This window comes from Balaenoptera physalus (genome assembly GCF_965194825.1).
Source record: "Balaenoptera physalus genome assembly, chromosome: 7".
Lineage (NCBI taxonomy): Eukaryota > Metazoa > Chordata > Mammalia > Artiodactyla > Balaenopteridae > Balaenoptera > Balaenoptera physalus.
This window is the reverse complement of record NC_138886.1, coordinates 20,037,022-20,055,731: the sequence shown is the minus strand read 5'-3', so window position 1 is coordinate 20,055,731 and position 18,710 is coordinate 20,037,022. Positions and strand designations below refer to the sequence as shown.

The 18,710-nt window shown below is 44.6% G+C and overlaps 1 protein-coding gene across 19 annotated transcripts in view; it reads left to right on the top strand.

The window, feature by feature from the left end:
* Window positions 1–18,710, top strand: part of ZNF618 (zinc finger protein 618) — a 185,835-nt gene that overhangs the window by 159,169 nt on the left and 7,956 nt on the right. For 9 of the 19 annotated variants that reach the window (XM_082470283.1, XM_082470298.1, XM_082470294.1 and 6 more), the window contains 4 exons: window positions 1,274–1,357; window positions 3,444–3,488; window positions 4,485–4,562; window positions 18,087–18,188. In XM_082470283.1, coding sequence (XP_082326409.1) covers window positions 1,274–1,357; window positions 3,444–3,488; window positions 4,485–4,562; window positions 18,087–18,188 — 309 coding nt within the window. The remainder of the gene's footprint in view (window positions 1–1,273; window positions 1,358–3,443; window positions 3,489–4,484; window positions 4,563–18,086; window positions 18,189–18,710) is intronic. The other 10 variants (XM_082470290.1, XM_082470285.1, XM_082470293.1 and 7 more) reach the window with 3 other exon arrangements.

Genomic DNA, 18,710 nt, shown 5'->3' with positions numbered 1-18,710 from the left:
ACAGCCTCTGCAAAAAGGAGGCTGCATCAGGAGGCACTGTCAGAGTCGGGGGCAGGGGAATTGAGTAGGGCCTGTAGGAGCCACCTGTGGCTTCCTTTCCCATCACCCCAGTGATCGTCTGGAACCCCGGCCCCCATAGTCTGAGCGCTTGCCCTCCTGGCATAGGGTGGCCTGGGTGACAATGGCATTTCCCAAAGTGGGTTCCTACAATCACCATTTTTGAAGGATGTTAAGGAATCTCATATTTTTAAATGGGCTTCAGTGGCCGATTATATTTCGGAAGAAGGTTGGGTTCAGTGAAGCTAGATGGGTCTCTCTCCGGGGGAACTTCTCAGAGCCTTTGATACCTCATGCAAGCTGTTTCTCCTTAAGAAAGAGGCTGCTGGGTCACTGCTCATCCCAGATTGACTTGTTCCCAGAAGCCTTTATATCCTGGCGCATCCAGCATCCCCAATGAGCAGCTTGGAAAAGCCATCACCTTCTGGCTCAGACGTTCGAGACAGAACATTGGTGTTTCCCACCTGGTTGGACCCTTTCTCTGACTCCGGCGTTTACAGAGAGTTCTGGGAGAAGGCGAGCCACTCAGGAAGGCGCATCAGTGGAGACACCCCAGAATCACTCAGGGAGCCGGTCCCTTGCCCCTGATGAACCCCAAGCAGACCTCACCTGGTCTTTGGCCTCCCAGGGTGTGGGGCTACCCGGGCACAGCCTATCATGACTTCTCTGCCACCCAGGGACCCCTTCCGCTCTCTGGCCCTCCTGCTCTGCCAGAGCCACCTCCAGAAAACAGTCTGTCACCCTCCCTGCTCCTTGGCGGGGCCTGTGTCAGCAGAATCTGGCAGAGCAAGTAGCGAGTGGCAGATCCAGGTTAGTGTCACGTGTGACTCCCCAGGGGTCAAAGATGGGAGACCCTGGCCTGTGTGCCATCTCCTCGATCAGTTGGAGCTCATGAGTGCGCCCACATCCCACACACATCCCCCCCCGTGCCTGGACCTCCACCCACCCTGGGCACTGTCGGGGGCCTCCTGGGATCCTGACAAGGTATCAGGCAATTCAGGTGAGCCTGAGGAGCTGCAGGTTTGGGGTTTGGGGTTCTGGAGCCCATCACTCTGCTGGTTCCCCAGCATAAGGCCTCAGGCACTCACCCAGCCCAGGGGCCGGGGCGGTTCCCACGTCCCTGGCCTCCCAAGCCCCCTCTGGCATGCGCCTCCCTTTGGACCTGTTGCTGACCAGTCACCGTGGTTTTTCCTTGCTCTCTCCTCTCCCCACCCAGCAGAAAGCGCTTTCAGTCGGAGGGTAGAAGGCAAAGCACAAAACCACTTTGAGGAGACGAATAGCAGTTCCCAAAACTCCAGCGGTGAGTGTGCCCCATGACGGTCACCCTGTGCTGCCGCCTCAATCCGCTCCGGGATCTTTGTGGTGTGTGATGGGGCAGGGTTTTGGGAGGAGGCTGAGGGCAGAGAATTAGAGGGCGGCCAGAGCCCGGCAGAAGCGGGAGGGGCCCTTTGTTCAGGGACATCCCTCTGGGCCTCAGGAGCATCTCCGGGACGATGGATCCTCTTTGTCTCTTCCCCATGGAGAGAGGAACTCCCCTGCCCCATGACCTGTGTGATATACTGACTCGGACGGCCCCGTTTGAGCCATTGCTATGTTTATAGGATGAACATCACAGCCATTTTTTTTTTTTTTTTTTCCAGAAGAAGCAAAGCGGGTACAGTAGAGAGAGCTGTGGCCTAAGAGCCGGAGGCCCCAAGTTCTGGTCCCCTTTTGGACCTGGGAACATCCAAAGGTTCCCTTCCAGCCCCTACCAGCCCAAGTAGGCTTGCCTGAGGTTCCCAGTGGTGTTTTGGCGCCCCCTGGTGGTTGCCTCCTGCAGGACTCTAGCGGAGCCCTAGAGCACCTTAGAGCAGCCAAAAGCCACTGTCCCCAGCCAGACCTGGGGCCAGCCTGGCAGAGCCATGCGTGATCACAAGCAGCCTCTGCCCGAGAAAGGCACAGCAAGCTGGTCTGCACAGTGCCAGCCAGGGCAGGGTGTAAAAAAGATTTTGATACTTCCTTTATACTAAGGTAAGCCATCACTCACTTTCTTGCTCAATTAAAGTTTAATTCACCAGATTAGGTGTTGGCCTGTGCTCAGCACCGTGCTGGGCACTGCCTGGGTGCAGACAGATGATGCACGTGGCTTGGCCACCAGTCAGGGGCTTTATGAAACATCCAGGAGCGCAGACTTGCACATGCAGGCTTCCTCACAGTGATCTGAGCTCCGGCCAAGGCTCGACCCCAGCTCCACCATCTACAAGCTGGTGACTTGAGCTCGCCTCTCAATTTCACCTCGGCTGTGGAATGGGAATGGCACACATGTCACTGTGGTGGGGAATATTCAGAGGGTGCCCTGCAGAGTTTACACACTCACGTGGTAGGCTGTTTTGGAGGTGGTTGTTTTTTTAAGTAAACCAAGTGATTTGATGAATAAGTGCTCCGAGGAAGGGAGTGAGGTGTGCCGTGGGGGCCCCGAGAATGTTGCCACGATCCTTTAAACCGTAGAGAGCATGTCGACTTTTCCAAACTGCTTCATCCTTTTGGAAACTATAACCCACTCAGCCCCTCCAAAAGGTGAGCCTTAAAGAGCTGGACTGACTGGCCCAAGGCCACACAGGAATAAGCAGCAGAGCCAGGACCGAAACCGCGGTCTCCCGGGAGCCTTTGTTCTCAGCCAGCCAGGCTGCGCCCCCTGCCTCTCCTTCCACCAGAGCCGATGTTCAGAATCGGGAATGACGGTGTGAAGCGCTGCTCCCGCCGGCAGCCACCATTTATTGAGCGCTTACTGTGTGCCTGGCACGTGTTCAGAGCTGTATGTGTCTTCACCTGTTTTCATCCTTACCGCAGCCCAGTGAGGGTCAGTGTTACTGTTATCCCCACTTTTGGGATGAGGAAACTGAGGCTCAGGAGAGGTTGCTTGTTGCCCCAGGTCCCCAGCTTGTGAGTGGTGGAGCCAGGATTCCCGGCGTAGTCCGTCTGGCCCCGTTCTGCCGCCTCCTGCCTGTGAGGCGCACCTGACAACGCCAGGAAGCGCGGGGAGCTGCCAGCAGACAGAAGCCCTCAAAGCACAGCCCTCCCTTGGCCGCTCTGGTGTCTGGTGCCAGACAGTACCACGCCGGTGCCAGGACCTAGAAGCAGCTCCCAGCTCCCTGTCCTGAACCAGGCAGCCACGCGTGGATATTTTCTCCTTAGTGCTCTGCGGGCTCACTTTTTGAAAGTTGGGGGTGTCCTGGAGGGATGGTCCCGGCTGATCTTGCCCTGCCCGTGCCCCAGCCCCACCCCAGCTGCCCCCTCCTCCTCCGAGAGCCCATCTGGCTCACTACTTCCTAAGGACAGAAGTAATGACTGTCATCTCCGAGCACCAGAACCAGAAGAGACTTAGCTAAACTGTTTCTCTTTTGCAGAAACTGCAAGTCCCCTGATTTCCAATCCTTTCCCTCTCCTACGGAGTAAGTGATTGTCCCGTCGGGGGGCTGGAGAGGGCGAGGCAGGGCAGGGAATGAACTCAGCCAGCCACGCGTTCGGGACCTCCCCAGAGCATCAGACCTGGGCCGCCCTCCCAGGTAGACCCAGGTGGAGGAGGTGGAGGCACAGGGAGACCCAGCCCAGGCGGGTGGAGGAGTTTGGACAGGTGTCGGGCAGAGCTGTGACCATGGGCGGCCTGACTCTGCCACCCCCAGCCCTGCTGGAACAAAGCCTCCCCTTCCTGCTGACGGGGGCAGCCTCAGGATGCTTCTTAGGAGCACATCTCCACCATCCTCCTGCTCTCTTTTCCCTACTCGTTTTTGCTCTCTTCTCTCTACTCGTTTTTGCTCTCTTCTCTCTTTCTTTTTCCTTCCGCGTCCCTCTGCTGGGCACGCATGCTCCCATTCCTCTGTGCTCCCATTCTTGCTGCCCTCCGGCCCGCTCCTCTTCCCTTTCCTGTCTTATCCCTGCTTCTCTATCTCTTCTGTGTTTCTCCACTTCTCACCCTTTCTCTCACCCCTTCTGTCCTGTTTACTGCCCTCCATGTCCATTATGTTGTTTTTGGTTCATTCATACGTTCATTCATTTGTTCACTCAGCAAACTGCCGTCTGTGTGCTTCCACCGGCTGAGAGGTGGGCTGTGGAACAAATAAGACGTGGTCTCCGCCCTGAGAGAGCTCTTGGTCCCTTAGTGTTATCCCCAGCGCCCAGAACAGTGTGGCACACAGTGAGCACTCGATAAATGCCGCTTGACTGCACTCGGTGGTCTTTATCTGCCAGTCTTCCTCTCTCCATTGCTCCTTCCCCCCCACAAGCCTCTCCCTCACTAGCTAGTGACAGGGGGGCAGACAGGCCCAGAGCCCTGAGTGCACAGCCCCCATGTGTGTCTGGGTGCCCAGTTCCAAAGCTGCCTGCGGCCCAGCAGAAAGGCATCCGGGTTTGTGCTGCCCCTAGAACGGCTGCTCCGTTTCTCCCTGCAGAGCCCTACACGTGCGGCGCCTGCGGAATCCAGTTCCAGTTCTACAACAACCTGCTGGAGCACATGCAGTCCCACGCGGGTAAGGGCCCCACGGTGGACGGGGGCGGGGTACTGAAGCCCCCCTTATCCCTCCCACCCTCAGATCCTGTGAAAGGCAGGGACGGCCAGGGCCAGCCTGCGGCCGCTCTCCCAAGAAACAATCACAGGACGTGGGAGCCCTGGTTAGTCCGTTGTAACTCAGCGTGGTCTGTGCCCTGCGGGGGCAGCTGGCCTGGTGGCAGCGTAGCCAGAGAAGGGGTCGGAGCTGAAGAAGGCTTCCAGAAATTGTGACCTCTGCCCAGAGCCTAGAGGCCAGACAGGAGCTGAGCAGGACAGAGTCGTGGAGGTGTGGAGGGTTGAGTGTGGTTTGAGACCCAGGTGAGTGGAGGAAGGGGAGGGCAGTGGAGAGAGCTCAGCCCGGGGCAGCCTGGGACGAGCCCCATTGCTTTCACAGTCATACCCCCGAAGCAGCAGTCCTCAAATGTGAGCGTGCGTCAGTCACCAGGAGGGCTGGTGACAGCACAGATTTCTAGGCCGCACTCTGAACTTCAGACGCGTGGGTCTAGGGCAGGGCCCAGGACTCGCATCTCTGACAGGTCCTCAGGCCACACACACCCGGCTTGTCCGGGGACCACACTTTGAGAACTGCTGCTCTAGAGCCACAGCTAGGAGTCTGCTGTCTGGACACCCTTATTATCAGCTGTTTTGCCATCTGTCCGGCTTACAATGTCAGCTCCCTCACTAGACCACCAGCCTCCAATTTTAGGTTTTGGTCATAGTAGCACTGATTTCTTTTTTTCTTTTTTTTAACGTCTTTATTGGAGTATAATTGCTTTACAATGGTGTGTTAGTTGCTGCTGTATAACAAAGTGAATCAGCTGTACGTATACATATATCCCCATATCTCCTCCCTCTTGCATCTCCCTCTCACCCTCCCTATCCCACCCCTCTAGGTGGTCACAAAGCACTGAGCTGACCTGATTTCTGATCTAATCTCTGTTTTAGGCAGGCAGACACTGTTTGCTGTAACAGGTAAATCCCAAATTCTCAGTGGTTTGACATAACCACTTCCTTCTCAGCCACATCACAGCCTAATGCACGCGGCCTTCCACGTGGAGATTCAGGGACCCAGACTCCTTCCTTCCTGTGTCTCCATCCTCCCCTGGGTCACAGAGTCCTCTCTCTCTGACTGATGGGCGGGGAGAGAGGCACACTTCCTTCTTTACCACTTCAGACCACAAGTGACACATATATGCTCAAATTCCAGAGCCCTGCCCAGGGACAGCCCGACAAGGGAAACGGGAACGTGGGGGAGACAGCTCGCTGACCCTGCCACCCTTCCCGTAGGGTGACCCTCTGGAGGCATTGGAGGTGATGTGAGAAAAGCGCCTGACACAGACGGTGGTTCAGTAAAGGCCAAAGAGGAGCTGACCAGGGAAGAGACTGAGTGTTTGCTTAGCTGCTGTCACTGTGGTTGTTGTTGTTAGTTACTGCTTGTCTCTTTCTTAGGTTTCTGAATCTTTCATATCACCTTCCAGGTCTGGCCTGACTAGCACAGAGTATTACAGGGCGAGACGCTCTTCAGGCAGGGGCTGTTCTGTTAGTGTGACCCCTCTTCATTCATTCATTTATGCAGCATATATCTGTTGGGTATCTGCTGTACACTAGGCACCAACTTGCATGATTTTGGGTGGGAGGGAGATAATTTATTTCTAATGTACTCATTAAAATCAGTGCAGGGACTTCCCTGGTGGTCCAGTGGTTAAGAATATGTGCTTCCGACGCAAGGGGTGCGGGTTCAGTCCCTGGTCGGGGAACTAAGATCCCACATGCTGCGCGGCACAGCCAAAAAATTTAAAAATAATAATAATAAAATAAAATCAGTGCAGAGCTGGATCGGCTACCATGACACGTGAGTTCCAGTCCTCTCTAACCGATGTGTCTCTATACCATGTGACCTCAGGCAGGAAACTTTGTCATCTCCCCCCGCCACCCCGAGTCTCCATCTCTAAAACAAGGGCACAGAGACCTGCAATCTCCAGCTGTCCTCCTTACGCCAAGGTTCCGTCTTCACGTGTCTCACACCTCCAGCTTGCCTTTGCTGTCAGCCATCCTGCACCAGGGAAGGCCTTGAACGCACTCAGAGCACTTAGACTTGACCCCGTGGGGAACCAGTCGCCAAAGTTAGAAGGCTGCTGGGGACCACTGCCTGAGCACAGCGCTTGGGCCCGAGACCCCCAGGGCCCTGTCTCTGCTCCCTTCTCCTCTGAAACCCTCCGCCCCTCTGCCAGCTCTGGAAGCTGAGCCCTAATTAGGGAAGAGTCTGGGTGCCAGTGCTTCTCTGTCCCTCAGGCAGTTGGGCGGAGGCCATTAACATGCAAATCAAGGGTGCGCCTGTGGGTGCCCCACCTCCCCCAGGCATCCCAGCTTGTTTTCCGAGAAGAGCTTTGGGCTGCTTTGTTCTGGTTCAGTGCTGGCAGAGAATGCCTTGCCCGCAATCCAGTGCAAAGCCAGGCTGAATCCCAGCCAGGCTGAGTCGGGATTAAAGGATTGACTCCATAGAGAGAAATTAAGCGTCATGATCTGCGCAGTTCACTGCGCTGCTGATAAGGGGGATCAGCCTCGAATAACAGCAATCTCATTAAGAGGCTGCTGAATGGCACAGGGTAATTCCCGCTAATAAACTTCCTTTCTGCGCTGTAGGAAAACCTGCCTGGCCCCTGGTGACAGTTTAGGAGCAGGTTTTGGCAGCAATAATACTAAAGATAGCTGACACTTAGTGAGCGATTACTGTGTGTCAGGCCTGGTTATTGCGTCAGGGCTCCTCAACAAGCTGGTTGGCATTATCATCCCCATTATACAGATGAAGAAACTGAGGCTCAGAGAACATAATCGCTGGCCCAAAGTTGCATGGCTCGTAAAAAGTACCTCACATCGTTTGAGTTCTTACGTATTAGCTCATTTGATCCTCAGAACATCCCTCTGAGTTGTGTCCATATTAGCTCGCCTTTATAGATAAGGAAACTGAGGTTAAAAGGGCTAAGTATAGAAAATGGAAGCACATATTTTGGGCAGAAAAATGTCAGTTAAAAATTACTTATCAATAAGAAAATTATTAGTCCTGTGCAACAATTAATGGTTTAAATAATGATCATAATATTTAATAAATATAAACTGTTTCCATAATGTTTTGCCTCCAGAATGCAATAGCTCATTTCCTCAACTGCTATCAGTAGGGCAGATGCTTTGATTTTTTTGATTTTTTTCCAAGTTATAGTGCTGTTTTGCTTGTTTGTGTTTAGAAGTGCGCATTATGCAATTCATTTTAGTGTGCTATTTCTGTGTTGTTTATTTTTTGTTCTTTTAATAAAATGTGTAAATTTCAAAATAAAATAAAATGGCTAAGTAACTGGCCCAAGGCTCTGCAGCCACAGTATCAGACCAGGATTCTGACCCTCCCATGAACTCCAGAGCCGGTGCTCTCAACAACCACCCTCTTCAGCAGGGTAGATGGGGTGGAGGATTAGGGATGGGGGAAGCCCCCTCAGAGGTCATCTCTTCTAGCCTCTTTTCAAGTAGTCGGGAGACTGCAGCTACGTGAGGCCTGGGGACTTTCCCAGGAGGCAAAGAAGTTGGCAACTCAGAGTGGTAGGATTTGGGAATGGCCACATTTAATTTCTGATCCCTTTGAGCTACTTCACCTCTCTGGGCATCGGTCTTCTCATCTGTAAAGTAGGCTCATCACCATTCTCCACAGGCTGGGTGAGGGTTCTGGAGACGATGTACGTAAAGTATTAAGGGCTATGGCATGTTCTAAAATAAGACTGAATAATGCAGGTTTCTCTTTTTCCATCCCCTGCTAGAGACAACTGCTTTCTTCTTCCCGCAACTGGTCCCTCCTTGGGAGACAGCCTTTATTCCAGCTTTGCGTCCCGCCCTTTACAGATGTCTGTGTATCTGTACGTGTGTGAGCATGTGTATCTGTGGTACACACTGAGTAAACCTTGTTTCCAGCTCAAGCTATAGAGCATTTACTGAGTACCTCACCCATTTAGCAGCATCATCTGTGAGATAAGGAGAAAAAAAGTTTTTTTAATAAGCCATGCTAGGCATCATTATCTAATTAGAGGTTGAGTAATCCTGATTTCAAGCCTTGCAGAAAGGCAGAGAATGAGGGAATCGCCCTGCAGCTTGCCCAGCCCCAGGATTTTGGAAGGAGGAGGGGAAACTGAGCCCTAGAGAATTGAAGTGCCTAACTCAAGGTTATAATACTCAGCTACCCAAAGCCTGGTTCAAATCCAGGGCTTCCAAATCTCTATACTCCAGCAGAGAAAGTCAGTAAGAATGGCTGCTGGTTTCCATTTTAAACTTTGTGTTTCTCTTTTTTACACGTGAGGTCTATTCATGAAAGGAAATTGGGAAAATGCAGAGAAATGACAAAATGAAGACTCAGCCATAATCTCACTACTCAAAGTTAAACACTGTTACTTTTTTTTTTTTTTTTACAAATATTTATTGAGTATATATGGTGTACTGCTATAAAGTGAATGGTTTTTTGTTTTTTGTTTTTTTTATTTTTGGCTGCGCTGGGTCTTCGTCGCTGCGCGTGGGCGTTTCTCTAGTTGAGGCGAGCCGGGGCCCCTCCTCGCCGCGGTGCACGGGCCCCTCACCGCAGTGGCCTCTCTTGTTGAGGAGCACGGGCTCTAGGCGCGAGGGTCAGCAGTTGTGGCTCACAGGCTCCAGAGCACAGGCTCAGCAGTTGTGGTGCGCAGGCTTAGCCACTCCGCGACATGTGGGATCCCCCTGGACCAGGGCTCGAACCCGTGTCCCCTGCATTGGTAGGCGGATTTTTAACCACTGCGCCACCAGGGAAGCCCAACTGTTACTCTTATAATGGTTTCTTTTCAGTCTATTTTAAAATCAGATTTATTGAGATATAATTTACATAAATAAAATTCACCAATTTTAAGAGTACAGTTTGATGGGTTTTAATAAATGCATAGTCATTTATCCACTATCACAAGCACAATGTATAGTGTTACCATCAACCCAAAAAGTTCCCTTCACAGCAAGTCCCTTTCCCAGGCCCCCACCCTGGCAACCACTGTCTGCTTTCTTTTGTTATAGTTTTGCCTTTACTGGAATTTTGTATAAATGGAATTATATGATATTTAGTCATTTGTGTCTGACTTCTTTCACTTAGCATACTTTTGAGACTCATCCGTGTTGTTCTGTGATATCAGTATTTCTTTTTATTTCTGAGTAGTATTTCGTTGTTTGGATATACCACAATTTGTTTATCTATTCCCCTACCGATGGACATTTAGGCTGTCTCCAGTTTGGAGCTATTACGAATAAAGCTGCTATGAATGCCCAAGTGCAAGTCCCTGTGTGGACATTTTTTTTTTTTTAACATCTTTATTGGAGTATAATTGCTTTACAATGCTTTTAACTACTAGGTAGATACCTAGGAGTAGAAATGCTGGGTCATTTGGTCACTCTATATTTAACCTTTTAGGGAACTGCCATACTGTTTCCTAAAGTGGCTACACCATTTTTACATTTCCACCAACAGTGTATGAGGGGTCCAATTTCTCCACATCCTTGATAACGCTCGTTATTATCTGACTTTTTGATTATAGCCATTCTAGTGCATTAAGGGATATCTCATTGTGATTTTAATCTGTGTATTCCTGATGACAAATGATGTTGAACACTTTTTCATGTGCTTATTGGCCATTTAAATATCTTCTTTGGAGAAATGTCTATTCAGATCCTTTGCCCATTGTTTAATTGGGTTTTTTTTGTTTTTTTATTATTGAGTTGTAAGAGATCTTTTTATCTTTATATACGAGGCCTCTGTAGATATATGATTTACAAATACCTCCTCCCATTCTGTAGGTTGTCTTTTCACTTTCTTGATGCTGTCCTTTGAAGCACAAAAATTTTTGATGACAACTGCCTATTTTTTCTTTCATTGTTTATGCTTTTGATGTCATATGTAAGAAATCATTGCCTAACCCAAGGTCACAGAGACTTAACTCCTCTGTTTTCTTATAAGAGTTTTATAGTTTTCACTGTTACATTTAGGCCTGTATTCCATTTTGTGTTAATTTTTGTATGTGGTATGAGGTAGGGGCCCAGCTTCATTCTTTTGCATGTGGATATCCAGTTGTCCAGCACCATTTTAAAAAAGACTATTTGTTCCGCCATTGAATTGTCCTGGCACCTTTGTCAAAAATCAATTGACTGTAAATGTGAGGGTTTATCTCTGGATTCTGAATTCTATTTTATTGATCTGTATGTCTATTTTTGTGCCAGTACCACACTGTCTGGATTACTGTGACTTTATGACAGCTTTGAAATCGGGAAGTCTAAGCCCTCCAACTTTGTTTTTCTTCAAGAGTGTTTTGGCTATTCTGTGTCACATAAACTTTAGGCTCAACTTGTCAATATCTGCAAAAAAGACAGCAGGACTTTTGATAGGGATTGTGTTGAATCTAGATCAATTTGGGGAATATTGCAGTTTTAACAATATTGTCTTCCAGTCTTTGAACATGGGATGCCTCTTCATTCATTTAAGTCTTCTTTGAGTTCTTTCAATAATGTTTTTAGTTTTAAGTGTATAAGTCTTATACTTCTTTTGTAAATTTATTCCTAAGTATTTTATTCTTTTAGAAGCTATTATAAATGGAATTATTTCCTTAATTTAATTTTTGGGGTGTTCATTGCTAACGTAGAGAAATATAATTGATTTTTTTTAGTATATTGATCTCATATCCTGAAACCTTGCTGAACTTATTTATAAGTTTTAATAGGTGTGTGTGTGTGTGTGTGTGTGTGTGTGTGTGTGTGTGTATATTCCATAGGATTTTCTATACACACAGTCATGTCATCTTTAATCTGTAAGTAGAGATAATTTTACTTCTTCCATTCATGTGGATGCCCTTTATTTTTCTTTTCTTTTTTATTCTTTCTTTTTTTCTTTCATTGACCTGGCTAGAACCTCTAATACATGTTGAATAAAATAGAGTGGACATTCTTATCTTGTTCCTGATCTTAAGAGGAAAGTTTTTCATGTTTAACCATTAACTATGATGTTGGCAGTGGGTTTTTCATAGATGCCCTTTGTCAAGTTGAAAAAGTTCCCTTCAATTCCTAGTTTGTTGAGTGTTTTTATCATGAAAGGGTGTTGGATTTCTGTCAAATAATTTTTCTGCATCTATTGAAATTATCATGTGGTTTTTGTCCTTTATTCTATTAATATGGTATTGATTTTTGTATGTTGAACTAACCTTGTATTCCTGGAATAAATACCACTTGATCATGGTGTATAACCTGTTGTATATGTTGCTGGATTTGGTCTCCTCTATTTTATTAAGGATGTTTGTGTCTATATTCATAAGGCATAGTGGACTATAGTTTGTTTTTTCTTGTGACTTCTTAGTCCTGTTTTGGTATCAGAATAATACCTGCCTCATTAAATGAATTGAGAAGTGTTCCCTTCTCTTCTATTTTCAGAAGAATTTGTGAAGGGTTCTTTTAACGTATTATAGAATTCACTGATGAAGCCATCTGAGCCTGGGCTTTCCTTTACTTTTCTTTTTTATGGTCGGTGTTTTGACTACTAATTCAGTCTTTTTAATAGATCTATCCAGATTTTCTACTTCTTGAATCAGTTTTAGTAGTTTGTGTCTTCTAGGAATTTGTCTATTTCATCCAGGTCATCTAATTTGTTGGAATACTACTGTTCATAGTATTTCCTTATAATCCTTTTTATTTCTATCAGATCAGTAAACTTGGTTGTTTTTTGTTTCTTGTTTTTTGTTTCTGATGTCCTTTATGAGGTTGAGAAAGTTTCCTTCTCTTCCTAGTTTGCTGAGATTTTGTATCATAGGTGGGTATTGAATTTTATCACATTTTAAAGTGCATTTATATCTATGGAGATGATTTTTCTTATTTTTGTTTTCCTCTTAGTATAGGGAATTACACTGATTGGTTTTCTGTAACTATTCTATTTCTGGGGTAAGCTTCATTTATTCATGATATGTTATTATTTTTATTTTTATATTTTTTATTTTTGGCCACATGGCTTGCGAGATCTTAGTTCCCCGACCAGGGGTTGAACCTGGGCCACAGCTGTGAAAGCGCTGAGTCCTAACCACTGAACTGCCAGGGAACGCCCATGATGTGTTGCTATTTTTATATATTACTATATTTAGCTTGCTAATAGTTTGTTAAGGATTTTTGTGTATATGTTTATGAAGGATGTTGGTCTGTAGTTTCTTGTAATTTTTTTCTCTAGTTTTGGATCAGGGTAATGACAGCCTTATAAAATGATTTGGGAAATGTTCTTTCCTCTTCTAATTCTGGGAGAATTTGTTTAGAATTTGTATTATTCCTTCCTTAAATATGTGGTCAAACTTTCCAGTGAACCCATATGGGAATTTTCTTTGTGGGAAATTATGTAAACTATGAACTGAATTTCTTAATAGTTAAGAAATTCAGAACTTAATAGAACTTAAGAGATTTGAGGTTACCTGTTTCTTCTGGAGTGAACTTTGGTACTTTATATTTTTTAGGGTTTTGTTTTGTTTTTGTTTTTTTTTTTTGCCTCACTTAAGTGGTTGAATTTATTGGCCTAAAGTTGTTCATCATCAATTTAAACCCTTTAATATGTGTAGCATCTGTAGTGATGTCCCCTTCTTTTACTCCTGCTACTAATAATTTGTGTCCTCTTTTTCTTTTTTTAATGTTTCTTGTTAGAGGTTTATCAATTTTACTGATCTCTACAAAGAATTAGCTTTTCGTTTCATCGATTTTTCTCTATTGTGTTTATCCATCTTCTGTTTCATTCATTTCTGCTTTTATCTGTATTATTTCCTTTCTTCTGCTTATGTTAGACTCAACTTACTCTTTAAACTTACTCTTCAGATCTCTTAGTGTAGAAGCTTTATAACACTGATTTTAAGTGTTTATTCTTTTCTGATATAATTATTTAATGTTATAAGTAACATTTATTTAGATGTATCCCACAAATTTTGAAATGTTATGTTTTAATGTTTAGTTCAAAACATTTTCTGATCTCCCTTATGTTTCTTTGACCTATGGGTCATTTACAACTGTGATGTTTAATATTCAAATAGTTGAAATTTTTCCAAATATCTTTTTGTTGTTGATTTCTAATTTAATTCAGTTATGTCAGAGACTATACTTTATATGATTTCAGTATTTTTCTATTCCACCTCCTTTTTCTGGTAATCTAGTTATATGTATATGGGACTGCTTGATGTTGTTCACTCTCTGTTCATTTATATTCAGTCTTTTTTTTTCTCTTTTCTCATGAGAGGAACAATTACTGAGAGAAGACAGTTGAAATTTCCAGTTGTAGGTTTAGCTATTTCTTTTTTCAGTTTTCTCAGCTTTTGCTTCATGTGGTTTAATGCTCTGTTATCACTTGCACACACACTTAGGATTAGTATATATTCCTGGTGATTTGACCCCTTTATCATTATGCAGGGTCTCTTGTTACCCCTGATCATATTTCTTGTTCTGAGGTCTGTTTTTTCTGTAATACTATCACAAGCATTTCCACCTTTCTCTTCATTACTGTTTGTATGGTATACCTTTATTTAACCTTTTACTTTTAACTTATCCATGTCTTCATATTTAAATAGGTTTCTTATAGATAGCATCTCATGGGGTCTTGCTTTTTTATTAAGTATGACAATGTCTACTTTTATTTGAAATGTGGAGACCATTTAAATTTAATGTGATTTCAGTATTATTGGGTTTAAATCTACCATTTTCGTATTTGTTTACTAATTGTTTCATTTGTTGCTTATTCCTTTTTCTCTAATTTTTTGCCTTATTTTGGACTGAGAATTTTTTATGGTTCCATTTTTATCTCTACAATGGATTTATTTGCTATAACTCTTTGTTGTTTTTTTTTATAGTCTATTTGGGTTTTAAACTATGCATTTCTAACTTATCAAGTCTACATTTAAAGGCTATTAGCCTTTTCATATTGTGTGAAAAACTTTCAACACAATCTTCTATTTCCCCTTCCTAGTCTTTCTTCTATTGTTAACATATGGTTTATTTCTACATCTAATTACCACAATTCATTGTTATTTTTTCCAGTGAGCAGTCAGTTATCTTGTTAAAGAGATTAAAAATGAGGGAAAACACTTTTTATATCCATTCATGTACAGTTTCCAGAACTCTTTATTTCTTTCTCTAGATCCAGATTCTTATTTGATGTCATTTTTTTTAATACCTAAAGAACTTCCTTTAACATTTCTTATAGTTGCAGGTATGATTTTTTTTGGGGGGGGGTCCTTATTTTACCTCCATTTGTGAAAGATAGTATCACTGGATTTAGAATTTCCTTATTTTATTTTTAAAATATTTTTGTGTTTTTTTTAAATTGAAGTATAGTTGATTTATAATGTTGCATTAGTTTCAGGTGCACAGCAAAGTGATTCAGTTATACATGCATACATATCTTTTTTTCAGATTCTTTTCCCTTATAGGTTATTACAAAATATTGAGTATAGTTCCCTGTGCTATACAGTGGGTCCTTGTTGTTTGTCTATTTTATATATAGTAGTGTGTATATGTTAATCCCAAACTCCTCATTTATCCCTCCTCGCCTTTCCCCTTTGGTAACCTTAAGTTTGTTTTCTGTGTCTGTGGGTCTGTTTCTGTTTTGTATTGATATATAAGTTCATTTGTATCATTATTTTAGATTCCACGTATAAGCGATATTATATGGTATTTGTCTGGCTTACTTCACTTAGTATGATAATCTCTGGGTCCATCCATGTTGCTGCAAATGGCACTATTTCATTCTTTTTTATGGCTGAGTAATATCCCATTGTATAAATATAATTTATATTATATAAATTTAGATTATAAATATAAATATAATATAAATATCTTCTTTATCCATTCATCTATCGATGGACATTTAGAATTTTAGGTTGACATTCTCTTTTAATACTTTGTTCTGTTACCTGCTGGGTCTATTGTTATTCTTATTTTTGTTCCCCTGTACTTAATTTTTCCCCCTCTCTGGCTGCTTTTAAGAGTTTCTCTTGTCATTGGTTTTCAACAATTTGATTATGATACTGTGCCTCGGTGGTGTTTTCTTTATGTATTTCTGCTTGGGGTCAATTGAGCTTTTAGAACCTGGTTTTATGGTTTTCATCCAATTTGGAAAGATTCTGGCCATTTCTTCAAATATTTTTTCTGCCTCACCTGCTTTTTCTGGGACTCCAATTATATTTATGTTAAACTACTTAACACTGTCCATGCTCCATTTATTTATTTTCAACCTTTTACTCTCTCTGGTTTTCATTGGGTAGTTGTTTTGCTCTGTCTCCAGCTTCACTGATTTTTTTTCAACAGCTGTTGTAAGCTCCTTATTGGCTAATTCCATCATCTCTGTCCTTTCTAGGTCTGTTTCTATTGATTGGTTTGTCTCCTGGTTATAGGTCATATTTTCCTAGTATTTTGAATGTCTGGTACTTATTAGATGAATGACACTGTGAATTTTATAGTGTTAGATGCTAGATTTTGTATTTTTTAAGAGTATTAAACTTGGCTTACAGTTTGTTACTTGGGATCACCTTAATACTTTGGAGGCTTGCTCTTTAAGTGTATAGGGCAGATCTAGTGGCTTAGTCTATGGCTAATTTAGCCTCATAGTATTTCTCATGCATTGAGGTCTTTCCATTCTGGTTGAGGGGACACAGATGATTTCCCCCACGTGGGAGCCCTGGGAGTTATCAGCCTACTGCATTTTAGTGATTCTTTCCCTAGTCCTGTGGAATTTGACCCTATGCATAGGCAGATTAGCTACAGCAAAGACTCCAGGGAACCCCATTGTAATCTCCAGAGCTCTCTCTTTTTGTAACACCCTCCTCTTTGGTACTTTTTCCTGTAAATTCTAGCTGTCTTGGGCCTGCCTGAACTTTAATCTCTGTCTCTTCAAGGGGACCGCTGGGCTCTGTTCAGTTCCCTGGTCCTACGCAGCAGCTTGAAAACTGCTTCCAGGCAGTAAGTCGCACAGTCAGGGAGCTCACCGCATTTGTTTCTTTTTCTGGGATCACACCCTGGGTTGCCTGTCTGAAAGCAATCATATCATCATGATTAGCAGGTGTTTGCATCTGGAGGGCAGAAGTGAAAGTCCCCTCCCCATCTTTTTTTGATGCATAGATCTGTTCGTTATTTGACTTGTGAGTCTAAAATATGTATCTATAAATAATACATATGACATTATGATTAGAGCTTGCTTTTCGTTATCTTACGCATTTTCCCATGTTGCTCCAGTCTACATGACCACCTTTCTAGTGGCTGCAAAATATTCCTTGAGTGCACATCCCAGAGTCTCTTGACTAGTCTTGCAGGGTTGACTGAATATGTAGAAGTTGGGAAAGTCTCTTCTCTAGGTATGAATAGTGTGGCCTTGACCTCTAAGGCCTGATGCCTTTAACTGAGAAGAATGGAAGAAAGATGTCTGGCAACCCTGAACAGAGGCTACTGACCCATTCATATCCTCAGGTTGTGAATTCTACCTGTAAGATGAGGTCTCAAGGAAATACACCCACAGCAACAGCCAAAGAGCACAGAGAAACAATATTAGAATATTAGGCAAGTAGGTTTGTAACAGAATAGTAATATTGTAAACGGCACAGCCCAGAAACTTAGGACTTGGAGTGTAGTTAAGCAATTTGTGGAATATTGTGTGATAAAAGATTGTGTGGCCATTTGTGATGACAAGCATGTAACTCAGACCATTTCCACTCAGATATGATCCTACAAAAATGTCAAGGAGTAACCGTGCATAGAGTATGGCACCTGCCCATTACTTAAAACTGAATACGGCTGCATATGCACACGTTAACAAAAATTAGGGAAATGCAGGGAGGAGGCAGCTAGGAACCAGGGGACCTGGGATGTCCGTCCCAGCTCTGCTGCTGGTTTTCTGTGTTTTCCTGGGCAAATCCTTTCCTGTATCTAGACTTTGGTTTCCACTTCCTACATGTAATGAGGAGGTTGAGAATTGTATACTTTATGTCATATAGGGCTTTGGTTTTGTTGTGTTCATTTAAGTTTAAAATATACTAAAAAGACGAAAAGGCACACTTTAAAGAAGCAAGAGTGTGAGATGCTTTTGGCCTCTTGGGGTGTAATGGGCACCCCCTCCTGGGTCTCAGAGCTAGAACTTTGTGCTGGGGGGGGGCCTCCCAGCCAGACTCGGGACACAGCGGTTCCCATTCCCTGAGTGCTTACTCCATGCTGAGCACTGTACCCAGCTCTTTTCCTGTATTATCTCTTGTTAGTCCTTCTAGCAATTGTGATTATCTTCATTCTTCCAGGTGATGAAAATGAGGCTTTGCAGGCCTCAGATAGTTGTCTTAGGAGCCCGGATTTGAACCCAGGCCTGAGTCCCAGAGGCCAGTCTTGCTTTCACCCGCATGCTCTAGTTCTCCTCGCCTGGTGAGCCGGCAGGCCTCTTGCACTTCAGGGAAACACACTGTCCCCTTTGTGCCCGCAGCGGACAACGAGAACAACATCGCCTCCAACCAGTCCAGATCGCCCCCTGCTGTCGTGGAGGAGAAGTGGAAGCCCCAGGCCCAGAGGAACAGTGCCAACAACAGTAGGTCTTTCCTGGGCGGACCCGGGGGCTGGTGGAAGTCTACTACACCCACCTCCAGAGGCCTCCCCCCCAACCCCAGCTTGTTCCCCTCTGCTCCCACATCCCCACCCCTGTGTGTCTCCCATGGTGGTGCAAGACCCCGCATCATGGTTTCCAAAGCACTTTCACGCCTGAGACCTCATTGGTGGGAATTCTGACCTCGTGGGATGGACAGAGGCGGCCTGGGGAGAGGTGATCTGTTTGTGGTCAGAGAACACAAATTAGTGACAGAATCAGAATTAGAATCCAAATCCACTCTCCATGATTTCTCTTGTCTGCTTTTTCCTGACACTGTGGCCTCATGTATCTTATTCACTAGCGACTCCTGTGTTAGAGGCCATTCCTATATTGAGGAAGGTGTAAGACTGGTTGGCTTCAGAGGTCAAGGTGAATGACATGCAACAAGTATTTGCACACATATCACTACAGTCAATTCCCGTGCTCACGGCAGGCATTACTAATCAATCACAGAACTTTATTCCT